We start from the raw sequence: 17,070 nt of genomic DNA, 5'->3' as shown, positions 1-17,070 counted from the left end.
CATTTCTTTAACAGAGATTATATGATCACAGTGGGTGAAATTCACCCCTTGGAAAGAGCTAGCTGAAAGCATATGCACCAACTCAGTACACCTACTCTGAGATCTTATGTGGGGCATCAGCTCACCCTATGAGAACACTTTTTACTGCGGTAAAGATGAAGGGTCTCATTCTCCTCACACTCACTCCATTTTTATACGTGTGTATAAACCACTGACATCAACAGAGTTAGTCTGGATTTACACCAGTGTAAGTGACTGGACAATCAGACTCACACATTTAAAATAACTTTCCTAAAATAACTAAAATAGATAAGTTTCAGAGTAACAGCCGTGTTAGTCTGTCTTCGCAAAAAGAAAAGGAGTACTTGTGGCACCTTAGAGACTAACCAATTTATTTGAGCATGAGCTTTCATGAGCTACAGCTCACTTCATCGGATGATGCAACCGACGAAGTGAGCTTTAGCTCATGAAAGCTCATGCTCAAATAAATTGGTTAGTCTCTAAGGTGTCACAAGTACCCCTTTTCTTTTTAAAATAGATAAAACATTTCTCTGTCTCTTTTTCCAATGACATCAACCTCTTTGTGTTTAACTATACGCTGCTTTACAAAGCCCTTTGCACTAAAAAGTTAGAATCTTACTTTAAAATGGTAGTTTTTTCTGTTGTAAAACAGATTTTGCTATAAGTCTTTCTTCATGAACTTCTTCAAAGTGCTATAGCAGTTTATTTATCAAGTAGATTTTACTAGGTTCTGTTCTGTCAGACATCAGCAGCTAAAGCTGTCAAATTGTGCTGAGCAAACAGAAGAAAACTTTATGGCCTACAGAAAAAGAATAAAAAGGTTATTGTTTCAGGAGTTAAAAATCAACATCATAAAAATGATCTGGCTTCAAACCTAGGTGAATGATGGCTTTTTTGTTATAAGCATGTCAGTATTATAAACATATGTTTTGGAAACCAGAGAACAGCAGCAGCTGTTTGAATGCTATTTTAAGAATTATCATTGTGAAATCTATTATTTCAGATCAAAAATTAAAGCTAGGGTTTTACTCTGCTGCATTTTGAAATAGTAATATAACTGTAACAATTTGGGCATTAGAATTTCCCTCCTCCCCCAGTTAATCATTAAAAATGTTTGTGCGCATTTTAGTTTTGGAAGAACGCAGATTTAATCTAAAATGTACATCTTCAGGCCTTGACAATGCACACATGTACTCACATGAGTAACCTTGTACATGTGAGTAGTCACATGTTTACTTGCATGCAGAAATGTTTGAAGAATGGGGATTTAAGGGCCAAATTCTGATGCCACTTCAATCATAATCTCATTGAAATCAGCAGCAAAACTTCCACCAACTTCAATGAGAGCAGATTTGGGCCTTTTCCTTGCTGCAATCCTAGTAACGGCAGTGAGGAAGCACTAGTGTAAACAAGTAGCAGCATTCTGGCCCATACAACTTAATCTATAATCAATTCTATGCACAGTTACAAAGGGAAAATATGATGCATATAATATTTTTAAACCTGTTTTTTTTTTCAATTTTAAAAGGAACTGAAACCCTACATTTCACATTCTTTCAAGCAATATTATTTATTATTTTAAAAAATTAAATTTCCTAAACATAAAGTAAATCCAAACTTTTTTCCAGTTATCTCACTTTGCTTACTGACTTTTCACACCCCTTAAAATGTTTTACTTATTCTCATATGTTTTACCATTCATATTTAACACTGATATTAATATCCTATTATATACAGAAGGGAGCCCTACTTAAGATAAAAGATATTCTGTGACCAGAAAAAACACCCGAAATGTTGAGGAGTAATTTGGCACATTAGTCCTTATAGAAAAGTCCCGTAGAATTTACATAGAAAATAATGACTATCCTATAACTTTTAATCCATGGTATAGCGTTTCATACAGGATTACATCCCTGGTACAAAAACCTATAGGATAGTCAAAAGCACTTATAGAAAAGAAATGATTCTCTGTTAAATGTTATGCCTTCGATTCTCCACTGGGGTCTGGGCACCTGGAGCACAAAACAGACCTAAAGCCTGAACAGCTGACTGCAAGAGGAACATTCCAGAATAGGGGGGGTCCTCTACTAGCACAGCTTCCTCCTCGCTGGCTGCCAGCATTGGGACCATGACCATGGGAAGAAAAAGTTCCCTGTGCTTTGCTGACCTTGGCTGCCTTAGGGCCATTAGCAACCAGCATCACAAATTAATTATGCATCACTAAGACAGTTCTAATTTATGGCATAAAGCCAGCCTAGTGCATCACACAGCACAGTGGTGTTTAAAGTCATTTTCACCCCAGCCTCCAAAACTGTGTTGTGAACTCCTTGGCCATAGACAATGATTTGGGCTTATGTGTTTTTAGAACAATTTTTATGACTCTATTACTCTACTGACTTCATCCCAATTCCTTGTGTACTGGATATCTATTTAAAGCAAGATTCAGTACCAGGCCCCATGAAATATTTTTTTAAAATCCAGTAAATTACATAATTTAACACCCCACATTGTATTGCTCATTCCATTGTCAGTGGGCTTGACCCTGCAGTCCTTAAGTCTCACAACAGTCCCACTGAAGTCAATGGGACTGAAGTCAAAGCTGCTTGAATAAGTCTGGCAGAATCTTGCACATTTATTATCTAACTTTGAGATCCTGAGTGGGCTAGAGATTTAGGGTGAACTTCATCCTTGGACAGAGGGCCAGCATGAGGTTCAAGCACCACTTTTCAGTTCCTCCTAAGCTCAATTTTGACACCATAAGTGATACATGGGATCGTGCTGACTTTCTGTAGGAAGCATTTCACCCTAGAATCATGTAAAATCAGTTCCCATGTTTACATAAATATTGTAATGCCATTATCAGGGCCAGATTTACAACGTATGTGCCTGTAGGCACAGCATTTTCAGTGCCCCTCCCCCTGCCTACAGCTGACACTGCCGCAATATGAACCTGAAACTTATTTCATATTGTATCAAATCTGTGCTGGCCACAATATCCTCCCTGCAGCAGCCCCTCAAAGCAGCATTGCCCACCCCAGCCCCCCTATCTCTGAGCAGAGCAGCCCAAGGGCAGCGGGGGCAGCCAGGGAACAGCCTCCATGGAAAGGCATGATACCCTCCACCATGAGAGGCACTCCCAGCCTGACCGGGATGCATCCCACCCGCCCCAAGCAAGGTGCAAGGGAGGGACTGTAACTCTCCACACGGCGAGGGGTCCCTGGGTATCTTCTGTTCGTCCCACAGTCTGGCGTGGCAGCTACTCTCCAGTTCTGCCATACAGGGCACTAGCCACACCCCTCCCTTTCCATCCCTGGCACAGGCAGTGAGGTGGCCAAGATTCAGAAGGGGCTGGGACACTCCCAGCACCTTCAGCAGCTGCCCCACCCAGCTGTGGCTCACAGTGCCCCTACGTGGGCTGACTCGGACGCTCACACTGCACCAGCCCCACACACTAGGTGGCCACCAACCCTTGCCAGGAGCCCACTTTTAACTTTTAGGCATGCCTAGAACTCTGGTGCCCTAGGCACATGCCTATTGTGACCAATTGGAAATTTTAGGTCTGGGATGGCCTGTTCAACTAGAGTGGGCCACTCAGTTAAGGTCTGTGTGATGAGAAATATAAAAGAGAAAATTAGAGAGTGAGTGATGATAGTGAGAAGAGGGACTCACAGTCTTCTACTTCTTAAATGTTTAGTATTAGGGTTTCCTCCTGGCAAAATTAAGGGTCTAGTGTTCCCATGCTCTTCTTGGGGAACACTGCACTTTCAAGATCTTAAATAAGACCATTTATTTAAACTAAGAGTAATGTATTTCCCCTAAATCTGAGAGTTCATTTTTTTCCCTGAATGTTTTTAATTCCAAATTCCTGATTTGCGAAATAAGGCAAACAGACCAATTGATTACATCAACATGGTGTCTCCAAACACATCTATTTGCTCTATTATTTGCATTATTTTATTTTCTAATTTAAGGGTAGATTGTTTCGGGGAAAGAAAAGATACCTCCCATGCAGCAGGTATGAGAGGCATGATATCTGATGCAGGCACAATAGACCTGACCATGCAAACACTGCAGTTAATGGGAATTTTGTCACTGACTACAGAGGGAAGCAGTACTAGGTCCACTCTCTCTGGGAACACAGGAAGAACACATGTAGCAAGAGCCTCTTCTCTACCCGGTGGTTTCCCCATGCCTGTTTATCTCTGCTAGCCAGTGTAGAGGAATCAGTGTAGATGGCCATTTCTCTCCCCACCCTCGATGGGATTTCTAGCACTGCTATTGGTGCTAGCGTCCACCTATTCTTGTGAGCCAGGAATGCAAGTTCACCTGGTTTGATGGGAGGGAAAAACACCTGACGGTTGGTCTGCTCAGCAATCGAAAGATATGATTGAGGCACATGTAGTCATACCTGAGCTAACTTTGATCTAAGACTAAGTCTTCCCTGCAGATAGAAGGTGTACTTCCTATCTTGTGTAGATGTACATGTGCTAGCTCTGTTCAAGCTAGGAAGCTAAAAATAGCACTGAGTCTATTTAAGTGGAGGCTTGTGCAAGGGGTAAACAGTGATGTGGCAAAATTTGCGGATAATACACAACTACTCAAGATAGTTAAGTCCAAAGCAGACTGCAAAGAGTTACAAAGAGATCTCACAAAACTGGGTGACTGGGCAACAAAAGGACAGATGAAATTCAATGTTGATAAATGCAAAGTAATGCACATTGTAAAACATAATCCCAACTACACCTATAAAATGATGGGGTCTGAATTAGCTGTTAACACTCAAGAAAGAGATATTGGAGCCATTGTAGATAGCTCTCCAAAAGCATCCACTCAGTGTGCAGCAGTGGTCAAAAAAGCTAACAGAATGATGGGAATCATTAGGAAAGGGATAGATAATAAGACAGAAAATATAATGTCACGATATAAATTCTTGGTACTCCTACACCTTGAATATTGTGTGCAGATGTAGTCACCCCGTCTCAAAAAAGATATTAGAAATGCAAAATGGTACAGAGAAGGGCAACAAAAATGATTATGAGTATGGAACAGCTTCCATGTGAGGAGAGATTAAGAACACTGGGACTGTTCACCTTGGAAAACAGATGACTAAGGGAGGATATGATAGAGGTCTATAAAATCATGACTGGTGTGGAGAAAGTGAATAAGAAAGTGTTATTTACTCCTTCTCATAACACAAGAAGCAGGGATCATCAAATGAAATTAATAGGCAGCAGGTTTAAAACAAACAAAAGGAAGTATTTCTTTACACAATGCAAGTCAACCTATGGAACTCTTTGCCAGGGGATGTTGTGAAGTCCAAGACTATGACAGGGTCCAAAGAAGAACTAGATAAATTCATAGAGGATAGGTCCATCAATGGCTATTAGCTAGTTATGAGCACGGATGCAAAGCCATGCTCTGAAGTGTCCGTAGTCTGTTTGCCAGAAGCCGGGAATGGGTGACGGGATGGATCACTTAATGATTACCTGCTCTGTTCATTCCCTCTGAAGCACCTGACATTGTCACTGTCGGAAGACAGGATACTGGGCAAGCTGGACCTCTGTTTTGACCCAGTATGGCTATTCTTATGTTATGTTCTGATTACAAGCCTGTCTGATATCATAGGTACATACTCAGGTGGCTAGCCTGAGCCATCGTCCATGCTACTCTGGCCATATTGCTATTTTTTAACATGCTAGCTAAAGCAGAGTTAGGCTTGGTCTATACTTAAAAGTTAAGTCATTCAGGGATGTGAAAAAATTCCCGACCAATATTTTGACCTAACCCCCAATGCAGATGTAGCTGTGTTCACAGAAGAATACTTCTGTTGACATAGTAATTATCATCTGGGGAGGTGTTTTTTTCTACACTGATGGCAAATCCCTTTCCTTTGGCATAGGCTCTGTCTATGCTGTGGGGTTACGCTAGCTTAGCTGTGCTGTTATAGTCTCCATTGCATAATTACACTTCCAGCTCCAGTGTAGATGCACCCCCTTGGTTAGATCAAAGATAGCTCAAGTAACAATAGCAGTGAAGCTGCAGAAGCATGGGCGGCACCTGCTCAAGCATGTACCCAGGGACCAGGGTGGGAGGGGAGGGGCTATCCCATGCAGCAAACTGTTCTGCCAGGGCTTCACAACCATTGTTACTAGAGTTATCTTTGATGTAGTTAGATCAAAGGTAGTTCGGGTAGGTCTACACATGCTGCAGTCACACCTCCCAGCTGAAGAATAGATATACCCTACACCCTCTTCACATCTCTGCTCATTCACGCAGGGATAGTCATAAACTAGTTTTTTAGCATTTCTTGCTACCCCCTTGTGACTTCTGTACCTTGGGGGAGTGCCCTGTAACCCCCATATTCTTCATTTATATATTATTGTGATCTTGCATATAAAGCATGCTTTGTAAGGTATCCGGGGAAAGGTTATGATCTGCTGAAAGTAATTTCTCTATCCATATATCATTAATGCATATGAAGTTATGAGAATTGTGTTGTATGGTTGTCAATTAAATGCGCTGTAAATTGTGGAATCAGCCAGATATTAGCTCCCTCGAGGCAAAAGCAAGGAAAGTAACCCACACCCTGGCAGGGCATCAAACAACCCATCAACAGCCATTGTCCAGCAAGGGAACTACAATTCAGTGACTCACCTACATGAGGCCACACCAGGGGAATTGCTCAACCTTGCCTGGAGACTCAGCAATGCCCCCCAGACATGCCTGGACTTGTGTGTTTCCCAAGCACATGGGACTGAGGGTATAAAACAGAACAGAGCAGGCCCATGCTTTGCCTTTCTCCTTCACCCACCTATGCTGCAAACAACAAGGACACTCTGAAGATTCCAACTGAGGGGACTGGCGCAGATTTCAAGGGTGAAATCTGTGTACTATGAACTGCAATATCCAATGAGGTGAGAAAAACTGCTTAGTCTAGAGGTTGCCCAGTCTAATAGGGTCGAGAGTTTAGACTGCATGCTTATATTTGATTTCTTTTGGTAACTAACTCTGACTTTTTGCCTATCACTTAATATCACTTAAAATCGATCTTTTGTAGTCAATAAATTTGTTTAACTGTTTATCTTTACCAGTGAGTTTGTCTGAAGTGTGTGGTAAATCAGCTCAGGTTTTGCAAAGGCTGGTGTATATCCACCTTCCATTGATAAAGTGGTGAACCAATTAAAAATTTTGCACTGCTCATCTTGAGTAGTGCAAGATGGCATATTCCTGAGCTTGGGGCTATGGCTCTGGTGCCTTTCTCTGTGTGATTCATGAGTGACTCTGGGAGCATTCATGAAATCTAGCTAGGTGTGGGGCTCCACATGTGGTTGTGTTGAGTGATAACAGCACCTGGAGGGGTTTGCTGCTGGTCACTATCAAGGCATTGTGAGAGACAGCCCAGGCTGGAGAGAGTTCAGGGGGGCACAGCGGTCCCACAGTCCCAGACTGCACCCTGGGGATCCTGTCACACCCCTAATTTATATTTGTATATGAGCTAAATCAAGGCGCAAACAAGGACTGGAGAAGCATTAACTCTGCTGCATATGGGAAGGGATGTGATTGCTAATAAACACATTTGGAAAACAGTCAGCCTACTTTGGAATCAGAGGATGCTTGTGCTGACTTTTAAGCACCCATGGCCTTGCATTCTTCTTTGTAGTGAAAAGCTGAAGAAAAGGGCTAACAGTTTATTATTTCCAAGTGGATATGTAAGTACCCTACTAAGGCACCAAAGCTGCAGTTCTCAAATGGGCAAAACGCCCATTGCTGGACCCTCACACTCTCTTCATTCTTAGAAAAACTGCTCTTTTGGAAAGAGAGACTTCTATATTTAAAGTAAGAAAAATCATCTTTGATGTTGTGTGACATTTACTTTCATTAGTGTAAAATACAGTGCTAATGATGCCACATAACAAGTTGATCTGGATAAAGTAAATCTCCACTTGATCATTCTCTCTCCCCTAATTAATTTTTAATTTGATTGGAAAATGAAGTGCCTAATCACCCTTCCCACAAAATTAACCTGCAGGAGTGGATAACAATTTTCATTACCCCCCCCAATACTAGGTTTAGGGGGTCCCAATTCACCAGATTATCCTAATGTGAGGAAAGACAGGCTGTCTGATAGAGAGGTTTCGGGCAGGACTAGCAAGCTTTCACTGGCTGGGGATTGGCAAGTAACTGTCCCAACTATATAACTCCCAACCATGCTGCATAAGCAGCAGTTAGTGACCTCCACCTCTTGGCAGTATACCATACTGTCACAGGCTCCCTCATCTCAACAATGATTTCCTCTCACTTTCAGGGGCTTGGGGCCCTGAACGCTGCTTATCTACTGCATTTGGGGATTTGTATTACCTGGCAATCTCCTCCTAGGCTTGGTTCTCTGGCCCAGCCCTCTACCTCTCAGTGTGGCAACTCCACACTCCAGTGGATTTGGAATCGTGCTGATTAGAGCACAGAATGCATCACTGCAGTTTGTGTCACGGCGCTTTGCTAATTAATCATGACAGAATGCCAGACATGGTGGACGCTCCTAAGCATGTCATCCTTTCTGCCACCACATGCCCATGGAGCCCAGCTTTGTGGTATTTATGCAGAATGATATGCAGCCCTGGATGGGATGATTTAATTGGGTATTGGTCCTGCTTTTGAGCAGGGGGTTGGACTAGATGACCTCCTGAGGTCCCTTCCAACCCTGATATTCTATGATTCTATGATCACTGTTCAACTCCTCCTGTTCTCCCCACCCAGTTTCCAAGGGCTTTGTCTCCTCTCTACCAGCGAGATGGAGGGGAGTATGTGACCCCAAAGAACCAAGTCTGTTCCTCTGACCAGTCTAGTAAATACATACTGAATGATGCTATCATTGAAATTTGACCCAACTTTTTGTTTCTTATATCTGTTTGCAAAGCCCATGTACCCATGCAGGGATTTTTAAAAATCCTTTTCGACTTTTATTTTTAAGTTGGGGAAAAAAATCTTGTCCTCAGCCCAACACTCAAACAACATTCTTCAACAACATATCTCGTGTGTGTGTGTGTGAGACAGAGATGAATACGAAAGAGAAAAAATGTTTCAAGTTCTGAAAAATACACGACCATCTTCCTTGCACCAAGCACTTTGAATGTTATAATATAGTGTAGATAGTTATAGTATACCTTTCTTTTATCTAATCAGACTGTTCCACTCTAATTGTAATCACAGCTACAATTGCAAGTCAACCTATTATTGCAGCAAGATCTATCAGCTCTGCCTAGACTATATTTGCAAACTAGAATGGAAGTTGTCAGTTCATAAACATCTGACATAAATACTGCTACAGACTTGAGAACATCAAACTTAATAACAGCCAGCAAGAAAACTGAAGTGATGCTAGGGAGAGATATAAAAGACGCTAGTGGTATCATTCTGATTAATTAATGAGGTTAAGAGCTACTGCAATCTTTAACCAAGAAAAAGGAGAAAGATGAGCAAGTAAACCTTGAGCTAAACGATTTGTTGAAAATTTAATAAAATGATCACGCACGTCGCACTACAGTTAACCACTGTAATGATCATCTGTGTGAGAGAACATGAAAAAAATTGAATTACCACTATAGAATTGGCTATGCTTACTCACACTGTGCATAATAGTCTGTTGTCACAGTTTTGTCACTGCACACTGTTTTCCACTGGTCAGAAATAAAGAGGGATAATTTCCCTTTAAACCTAAGTCAACTGTTTGCTATCAGCAAAAATCAATTTTTGAAAATTAGAACAAATAGGAAGAACACTATATTGTATGCTAAAATTAATTTCTTCTGTTAACATATTTGAAATGGAATTTGATTAAAAAACAATAAAACATGTTTTAAATCTAAAAACATGATTACTGCAGGCTGAGCCAAAATTGCTATTACTGATAAGCGACAATAGACTGTTGTTACTTATTTAGTTTTTGTAAAGGCACCACAGTCAATCAATAACTGTGCATGTACTAAGGCAGAAGGGCTTGTGTAAAGATATTTATCAGAAATCCATCAGCAGCATTCCGCTTTTGATTGAAATCCTCTATAGACTTTTCACAACATCACCAAAGATTGTATACCTCTTTGACAAGCCACATTGACAGCAGTAATATTGTAGAAACCACACTACATAATATGCATATTTAACAGCATATCCAATTAACCACTTTGCTGAGTGAGATTGCTTTGTTATTCATTTTTTTCTGACTTATGTTAATACTTTGGCAGCAGACATAAAAAATGTGTGATACGGCATACTGGAAATTTTGAAAGGGAATCGAAAAATGTATAACTTAAAGCCATATTTAGAAAATGGTTGTATGTTACAGTCTGAAAGAATGAACACTCCTCAACTGTGCATGAATACTAGTTAGACCAGCAACCTAGGTAAGTATTTGGAAATGACTTAGTGAATAAACCAATTATAACTATACATAACTCATTCTGGAACCTCTCCCTACACCCCCAAATTAATTAGTAATCATTCAAAGCTGCAAGAAAAATATCTCCACTTCACAACACATTGCTTTAAAATGCAAGAAAAGACTGAAATGTTTAAATTTAGTACCAAATTTAGTGTTGTAACAATAGTGTAAACTTTGTTCTGCAATGTAATACAAATTTTATAGCTGAAAAATATCACTCCGAGGACATGCATTTTGTTACTACTATAGGTAGAAGTACTAATTAGGTTATCCCAATAGATAAAAAATGAAGAACGAGTGACCATACAAATTTATTATCTTACCTAGTCTAATACAAGAGTCCATCTATAACTTTCTTATTCATTGTAAAACATAAGGAAATACAAAATGCTCTAAGTGCATCGAAAGCATACCTTCCAAAATTGTTTTGACTTCATTTTTCACAGTATCATTATAATTATTTTACTGAAGTAGTATAATCCCAATCCCACTGTCTTTACCTAGTCAAAACTCCTGTTGAGTTCAGTGGATATCTAGACTGATTAAGGGCTGCATGATTCAGCCCACAGTGTGACACACTCATAAAGGATGGTGATTCAGTTATAGATGCCTTTTTAAATTGCTGCAATTTAAAATTTGGAGCACATGAAATTCAGGGGCTGATATAACAGAGACAGTCATAGTGCAGATAGATATTGAGCAAGCTTCCCTCTACTGCTCTACTAGTGTACCACAATTCACACATGCAACACCCATAGGAGTATATCCCCCTAAAATGTGGACCTCTTAAAAAACCTCCCAGAAAAACTAAACAAAGTATAATCATGCCTAGTCGTATGATATGGGCAAACAACCACTGAGGCTCAGTTAGGAAAACACCAAATGTATTTTGAGTTATCACCTAATCAGGATTTTAATCTAGATTTCTGAAGGTGAAATGTGTGTGCAAAAACACGCTGATGCAATTAGCTACCTTTTATTTTTATTGTATTTAAACAAAAATATACACAGGAGACCCTTAAATTGCAAGCGCAGTTCTAAAATCCAAGGTCAAGCACAACAGATTATTTTAGAAAATGTAGTGATGTGCATCACACAGCTGAGATTACAAACAGACCCTTGGAGACAGATTCTCAACTGGTGTAAACTGGGATTGTTCCACTGAAGTTTATACCAATTGAGGATCTGGCCTTTGGTATTAGAAATATATTCCTTCTCCCAGTGAAGAAGTTGGCAGGAGCTAACTGGGGTTAGGTTCAGTCCAGTTGAGATAGAAGAGATGTTTCAGCCAGGAGAAAGATAAGTAAGTAATGGTGGTGACTGTGCTGGGAGTATATGTCCAATCTTTGCTGATGTGATGTGCAGTCTTGGATTCGAAGTGGATCCATCACTGTTCCTGGATTTCCACATACCAGCTTTGGCAAAGGCTGCCTTTCTCCATTTAAGATTACCATTCCCTTTTATTGTGGACCTTGCCACCTTGGGCCTGTGCTTTTGTAATCTACAGGCACTGCAATGAATTGTTTGACTTTCCCTAAAAAGTGCCTGATAGCTTCAGCTACCACAGAATGCAACAGCCTTCCTCTTAAATAGGACATGGAGATGTGAGTATATAACACCAGTGTTTCATGCTCTGAAACTTATTCAGAGGCCACTTATTTCCTGGCAAACACTAAGTAGTCTGGAACCACCTTTGCTGAGAGATCACCAATTTGCCTCTCTCCTCCTGCTACAGGAACTATGAACCAGAGTTTTGCTAACTGTGCCTGGGATTAAGTTTGCCATACACATCTGAGGAATAATCTCACTAGAAGGCTCCTTCCAGAAGTCCATCATGGACCCACGTTTAATGAGAAGCAAAACACAGGGTAAAACATAATTTTGCTCAAGCATTTGAATTAATTTTAGCTTTTATTTTTACTTTAATGTTAATAGTTAATAGGGGTTGGGATTCAATTGCTTCATTGACAAAAAAGGTGAGAGATGACTACATGGTTGGAATTCTACACATTTGCCTACTAAGCACACTTCTGGAAAATAAAATAACATGTTAATGTGTCATAAAAAATACAATGCAAAATTCCGGCAAAAATATTCACAGAAGTGAGAGCTGCAAGACTGTGGAATTGTCCTCTAAAAAGCAAAGGCCCCATTGCTTGTGTCTTTTAAAACCAGAGTGGCCAAGACCAAGGTGGGTGTGGTTTGAGGGGGGCTGGGGGAATAGGATTGAAATAAGATGCTCTTTTGGGTAGAGGTGCTGTCTGTTGCCAGCCATGATGGGGGGGGGGGGGGAAGAGCAGGTGCTGCTAGTGAGGGTTCTGGCTTTGTTAAAGTTTGTTGGACACAAACAATGTGGCCTCATCTCATTCCTTCTGATACTCCTGACATTACAACATTGGAAAGAACATTGCTCACAGGGGATCAGCAAGCTGACCTGTCCTAACCGGTGGTTTCTATCTCTAATTTCTGTGATCGTATGAAAACACTACCCAAGTAACAGTGCCAAAAAGACTGTTAGAGGTCACCATAAGGACTGTAATGTTTACACATGATCACATTTCATCAGAATGAAAATACTGCTGAAGAATTAATGGAGCTAATTCCAAAGTCCACTGCTGCAGGAAGGCAAGTTTGAGGATCAAAATTCACTGCCTCACCCCCCAAGCCAGCATGGGCTAGAAGCACTATAGAGGAAATTCACTCAGCCCCTGGGGTAAGGAATGAGGGTCTAGTCTGTCTCTTTCTCTTTCACAAGCAACCCCCTTTGGCTGATGCTCAGAGCTACACTGCTGAGCTCTTCAGGGGCTACGTCCATCCCAGCTCAGCCAGAAGGCAAAATGCCTCAGTGAAGCTTATGGAAAAAAGTGGAGAATTATTAATGATAGAAATTAAATGTTTTTAAAATACTGAGAAATGATAGGGTGTCTGCTTTAAATGCACAAATGCAAAGTACTTTAGGATTAAGGCAAAAACTCTGAAATGCACTCTGATCCCTGAGATGTGTGGGACATGTACTACCCTGAATCTTGCAAAATCAGCTACTTTTACTTACAGAGTAGTTTCCCACAACCCCCTAAAGGTTGGTAACTCCATCATGTATTATTTAATAATAAAATAATAATAATAATAATAAATTATTAATTATTACTATTACTCATCCTGACTTATTCCCTTCCTGCAGAGCACCTCCTGTTCGCCACATACCTACAATTGAATCTAAGGTAATTTTAAAAATTAGACAAGGTATGCCATCTTTACACATTCCCTAATGAAATCTATTTTGGAGACTATTTGATTACTTGTTCCTTTTCCCCCCACCCTTCATCCATCTCTAAATTTGTTAGGAAGCTCTTAAATGATTTCACAAAGTGTCCAATAATAGAACAGAAAGAGATATTAGTCAGCTTTCCCCACCTAAGTACAACATGCAGTATTCTGAGATTTCTGGGTATACTGAAGAGATTACAGGTCTGAATGCCGTTGCTATTCTGGATTTAGACCACATTTTCAATATTACAATTTTAATTAGCAAAAAAAAAGTATAAAAGTAATTTCTACACACTTTAATAATAAAGTATATGAGACATAAAATGACATTTTAAAAATAACTGCTACAAACTTATCTACTGACATTGTTAAATGTTGGTAAAAATCTAATGTACCCTAACTGCCTAATCTCTGCAACTGGGCAGTTTGCACAAAGATGTAAAGGCTAATAAGATCCGTTTGTTACCTTGTAAAGCTTGTAAATGACACCACTTGATAGTGCAAAAGGAAGCATGGCAAGATGAGAAAATGAAGAATGAAGCTGCATAATTTAATCAAAAGTCAAGGTTTTCAAGCAAAGGGAGACTTTCGCTCAAACCCTTAAAATATAGCCGTATGCTTAGCAGTCTTTAAACTAATTTTGTTAGTCGTGAATATATATTTAATTTTTCATATATTTATGGATATTTATATCTTCATGTGCTTATATTTGCGCATAGAAAGGCCCAGACATAGTGTGGTACAAAGGAGTATCTCACTTTAGAAACCAAAACCATTCTCTATCGTTGTAAATTCTGAACTAAAAGCTTAATTGGACTTGCAAAGAATTTCATCTTAGTCACTTTACTGCCCTTCCCTGGCTATGGTAGTGTGCATATCCATTATATCCCCCTCTCAATATTTAGATGCTTACTTCCTTGCTGATCCTTTGTCTAATCGGTGGCCTCATGTTTTAGTTCATCGACTTTAGACCAAAATAATTAATTGAAAAGAACATTATTATTAGACGCCTTTTAAACAATACATACGCCACGCTCCGTCCCCAGCTCATTTGAACTTGGGGGATCTTTTGTTTCACTGACTCTGATTCTACTGATGTTAAATTCTAAAGGTGACATGAAATAATGTCCACCGCATCTTCCTGTGGTGCCTGATGAAAGGCAGTTTTGTTATCCTAGAGACCCTGGATGACTCGGAGAAGGGAAGATTGGGTGGGGGGTGAGGGCACGAGGGTTGGGGAGTGCCAAGGAATCCCAGAGGACACATGCAGACCACAACTGAACCGGGTCAGCCCAGTAGACTCTCGATTCTTTCCCTGCATGTGCCGGACCCTGCGGCGCAGCCAAGCCAAGAGAACCCGGCTTCAGGAGGTGAAGGATCAGCGGAGCTGGCCCAGCTTGGGCTGCAGTAAACTGGGAGGGAGCTCCCACTCAGCCAAGCCGAACAGCGTCTCCTGGGACCCTGCGCTGGGGACTCCTTTGATCTGGGGCTCTCCCTCCTTCTCAGCAGCAGGCGGGTCAGGGGGAGGGTTCATTTACAAATGTCAGTCACCTAAGTCCGCCCCCCACATGCCCATGTTCAGACCGACCCCAGAGGCGCCTCCACGGACAATGGGGAGTGGGGGGTGACCCGCATCCCCCCCTCCACGCGTCCACTCACCGTAGATCCCTGCCCTATGGCTCACTGACAGCAGATCCTTGCCCCCTATGGATCTCTGACCCCTGTGGACCATTGAGAGTAGCTCCCTGCCCCTGTGGATCACTGGCACTAGGACCAAAGAGGGCCGTGGTTCACGGACAGCAAATGGGCCAGACAAACACCACCAGCAACATGCACACAGGCTGCGGAGCTCGGGGTTACCGAACCGGCACCGAACCCACCGTGTCCGCCTCGCAAGGAAGCCGGTGACCTGTAGATAGCGATAGGCACTGAATGATGTTTGCTGCTGCCATGGAAATGGTGAATGTGGTGAGCACCCAAACTGGAGGCGCTCCACGCCACCCCGAGGAGGCCGCTGAGAGTGAGTGGAACTATCCAGAGCAGGGCCAGGCGACCTCCGGCGCCGCTGCTACTGCTGGTGGGGCCCGGCTCCGGGCTGCATTTCAGCAGCCCCCCCATCCTCTGCTGCACGGCGCGCCGGCCCGCGGGGTCCCCGGCAGGAGCAGCAGCCACAGCAACGGTGGCAAACTTTGGAGAGAGGCGCGCACAGAGGCACCCCGCGCCCGGGGCCAGCTCACTTCGGCAGGGGGGCCATCTCTTCCTTTGGGGAAAGCTTCCGGGGATCCTTGGGTCCAGGTCGTCTTCTACCCCAAACAATCCGAAACATCGTCACAGGCGGAGAACCCAGGCAGTTCCGAGACTTCCCAGCGAGGGAGAGGGGGCAAAACCAAACCCCCACACTCAACCAACCGCTAGCTCCCCAGCGCTCCTGCTCACTGGCAATGCTCCCCAGTTACAAGTGTGCCAAGCATCGCCTCCTCCTCAGCAATCCACAGGGGAGCCAGTCAGGCCACAGTTGTGCTCCATACGAAAAAGGGGGAGGGGGAACCGCAGCAGCCGGCCGGCCGGCGCCAGAAAAGGGGAGAACACTCACCGCGCCGCTCGCCCCGCCAGTCCGCTCCGAACGGGGAGCCTCGCGCACAAGCTCGCCCAGCGCGCTCTCACTCGCTCTCGCACACACGCTCTCATACAGAGCTAGGCAATAATCAGGCAGCTGCTCCGGCGATCTCAGTGGTGACAGGCATACCCGAGGATGTTTTCAGGAGAATAGTGCGCCCCTATGAAAGAAGCTGGGTTGGGGGGAGGGGGGATAACTACGCTTGCGAAGAGAAGTGCTATGCAAATCTGCAGTCTCCGAACAGCAAATCACTGAAGCTTGGATGCAATGCAGAGGACGAGCCTATGTTAAAGAGGGAGGCTGAGTTCAGCTCCAATCCATTCGCCCCGCTTTTTCTCTTCCTTTCAGACGCCACATACTATAGGAACATGTGTCAGGCAGTGCGGCGAGCATAAGCAAACGACCCCTCCTAATCTGCCATCAGATTCTGGTAACGAATTAGTCTAATGCGGGGCACCATTCCCCTCCTCCAAAGGGTCGGATGTGCCGGTGTCTAGAAAGCTCACTTACAGCTTTAAAAGAATGACTTCGGGGGCTTTCATTGGACTAAACTTATCCCACCAGGTGTTCAGACCAGGTCTGCTGAACATGGCTTGCCACTAACCATCTCCTCAAGCGTCTGTTTTGATGAGCTGGTAATTACACACATCACTCCTAACAAAGAGTTCTCATTTTCCCTGACAATGTATGGCTGGGAAAAGCTAGGCAAACCAAAACACAACTAGGAAAG

General features: G+C 42.5%; 1 protein-coding gene across 27 annotated transcripts in view; it reads right to left on the bottom strand.

Moving 5' to 3' along the window:
- The window catches only part of NRXN1 (neurexin 1), a 1,233,750-nt gene that overhangs the window by 420,088 nt on the left and 796,592 nt on the right, over positions 1-17,070 (bottom strand). For 3 of the 27 annotated variants that reach the window (XM_077812010.1, XM_077812011.1, XM_077812012.1), the window contains exon 1: positions 15,604-15,841. The exons of the other annotated variants lie outside the window; for them this stretch is intronic. In XM_077812010.1, the coding sequence (XP_077668136.1) occupies positions 15,604-15,841 (238 nt within the window). Of the gene's footprint in view, positions 1-15,603; positions 15,842-17,070 lie in introns of those variants that run through there. 27 annotated transcript variants of the gene reach the window in all.

Source organism: Eretmochelys imbricata, chromosome 3 (assembly GCF_965152235.1).
Source record: "Eretmochelys imbricata isolate rEreImb1 chromosome 3, rEreImb1.hap1, whole genome shotgun sequence".
NCBI lineage: Eukaryota > Metazoa > Chordata > Testudines > Cheloniidae > Eretmochelys > Eretmochelys imbricata.
This window is presented reverse-complemented; position numbering and strand designations above follow the sequence as displayed.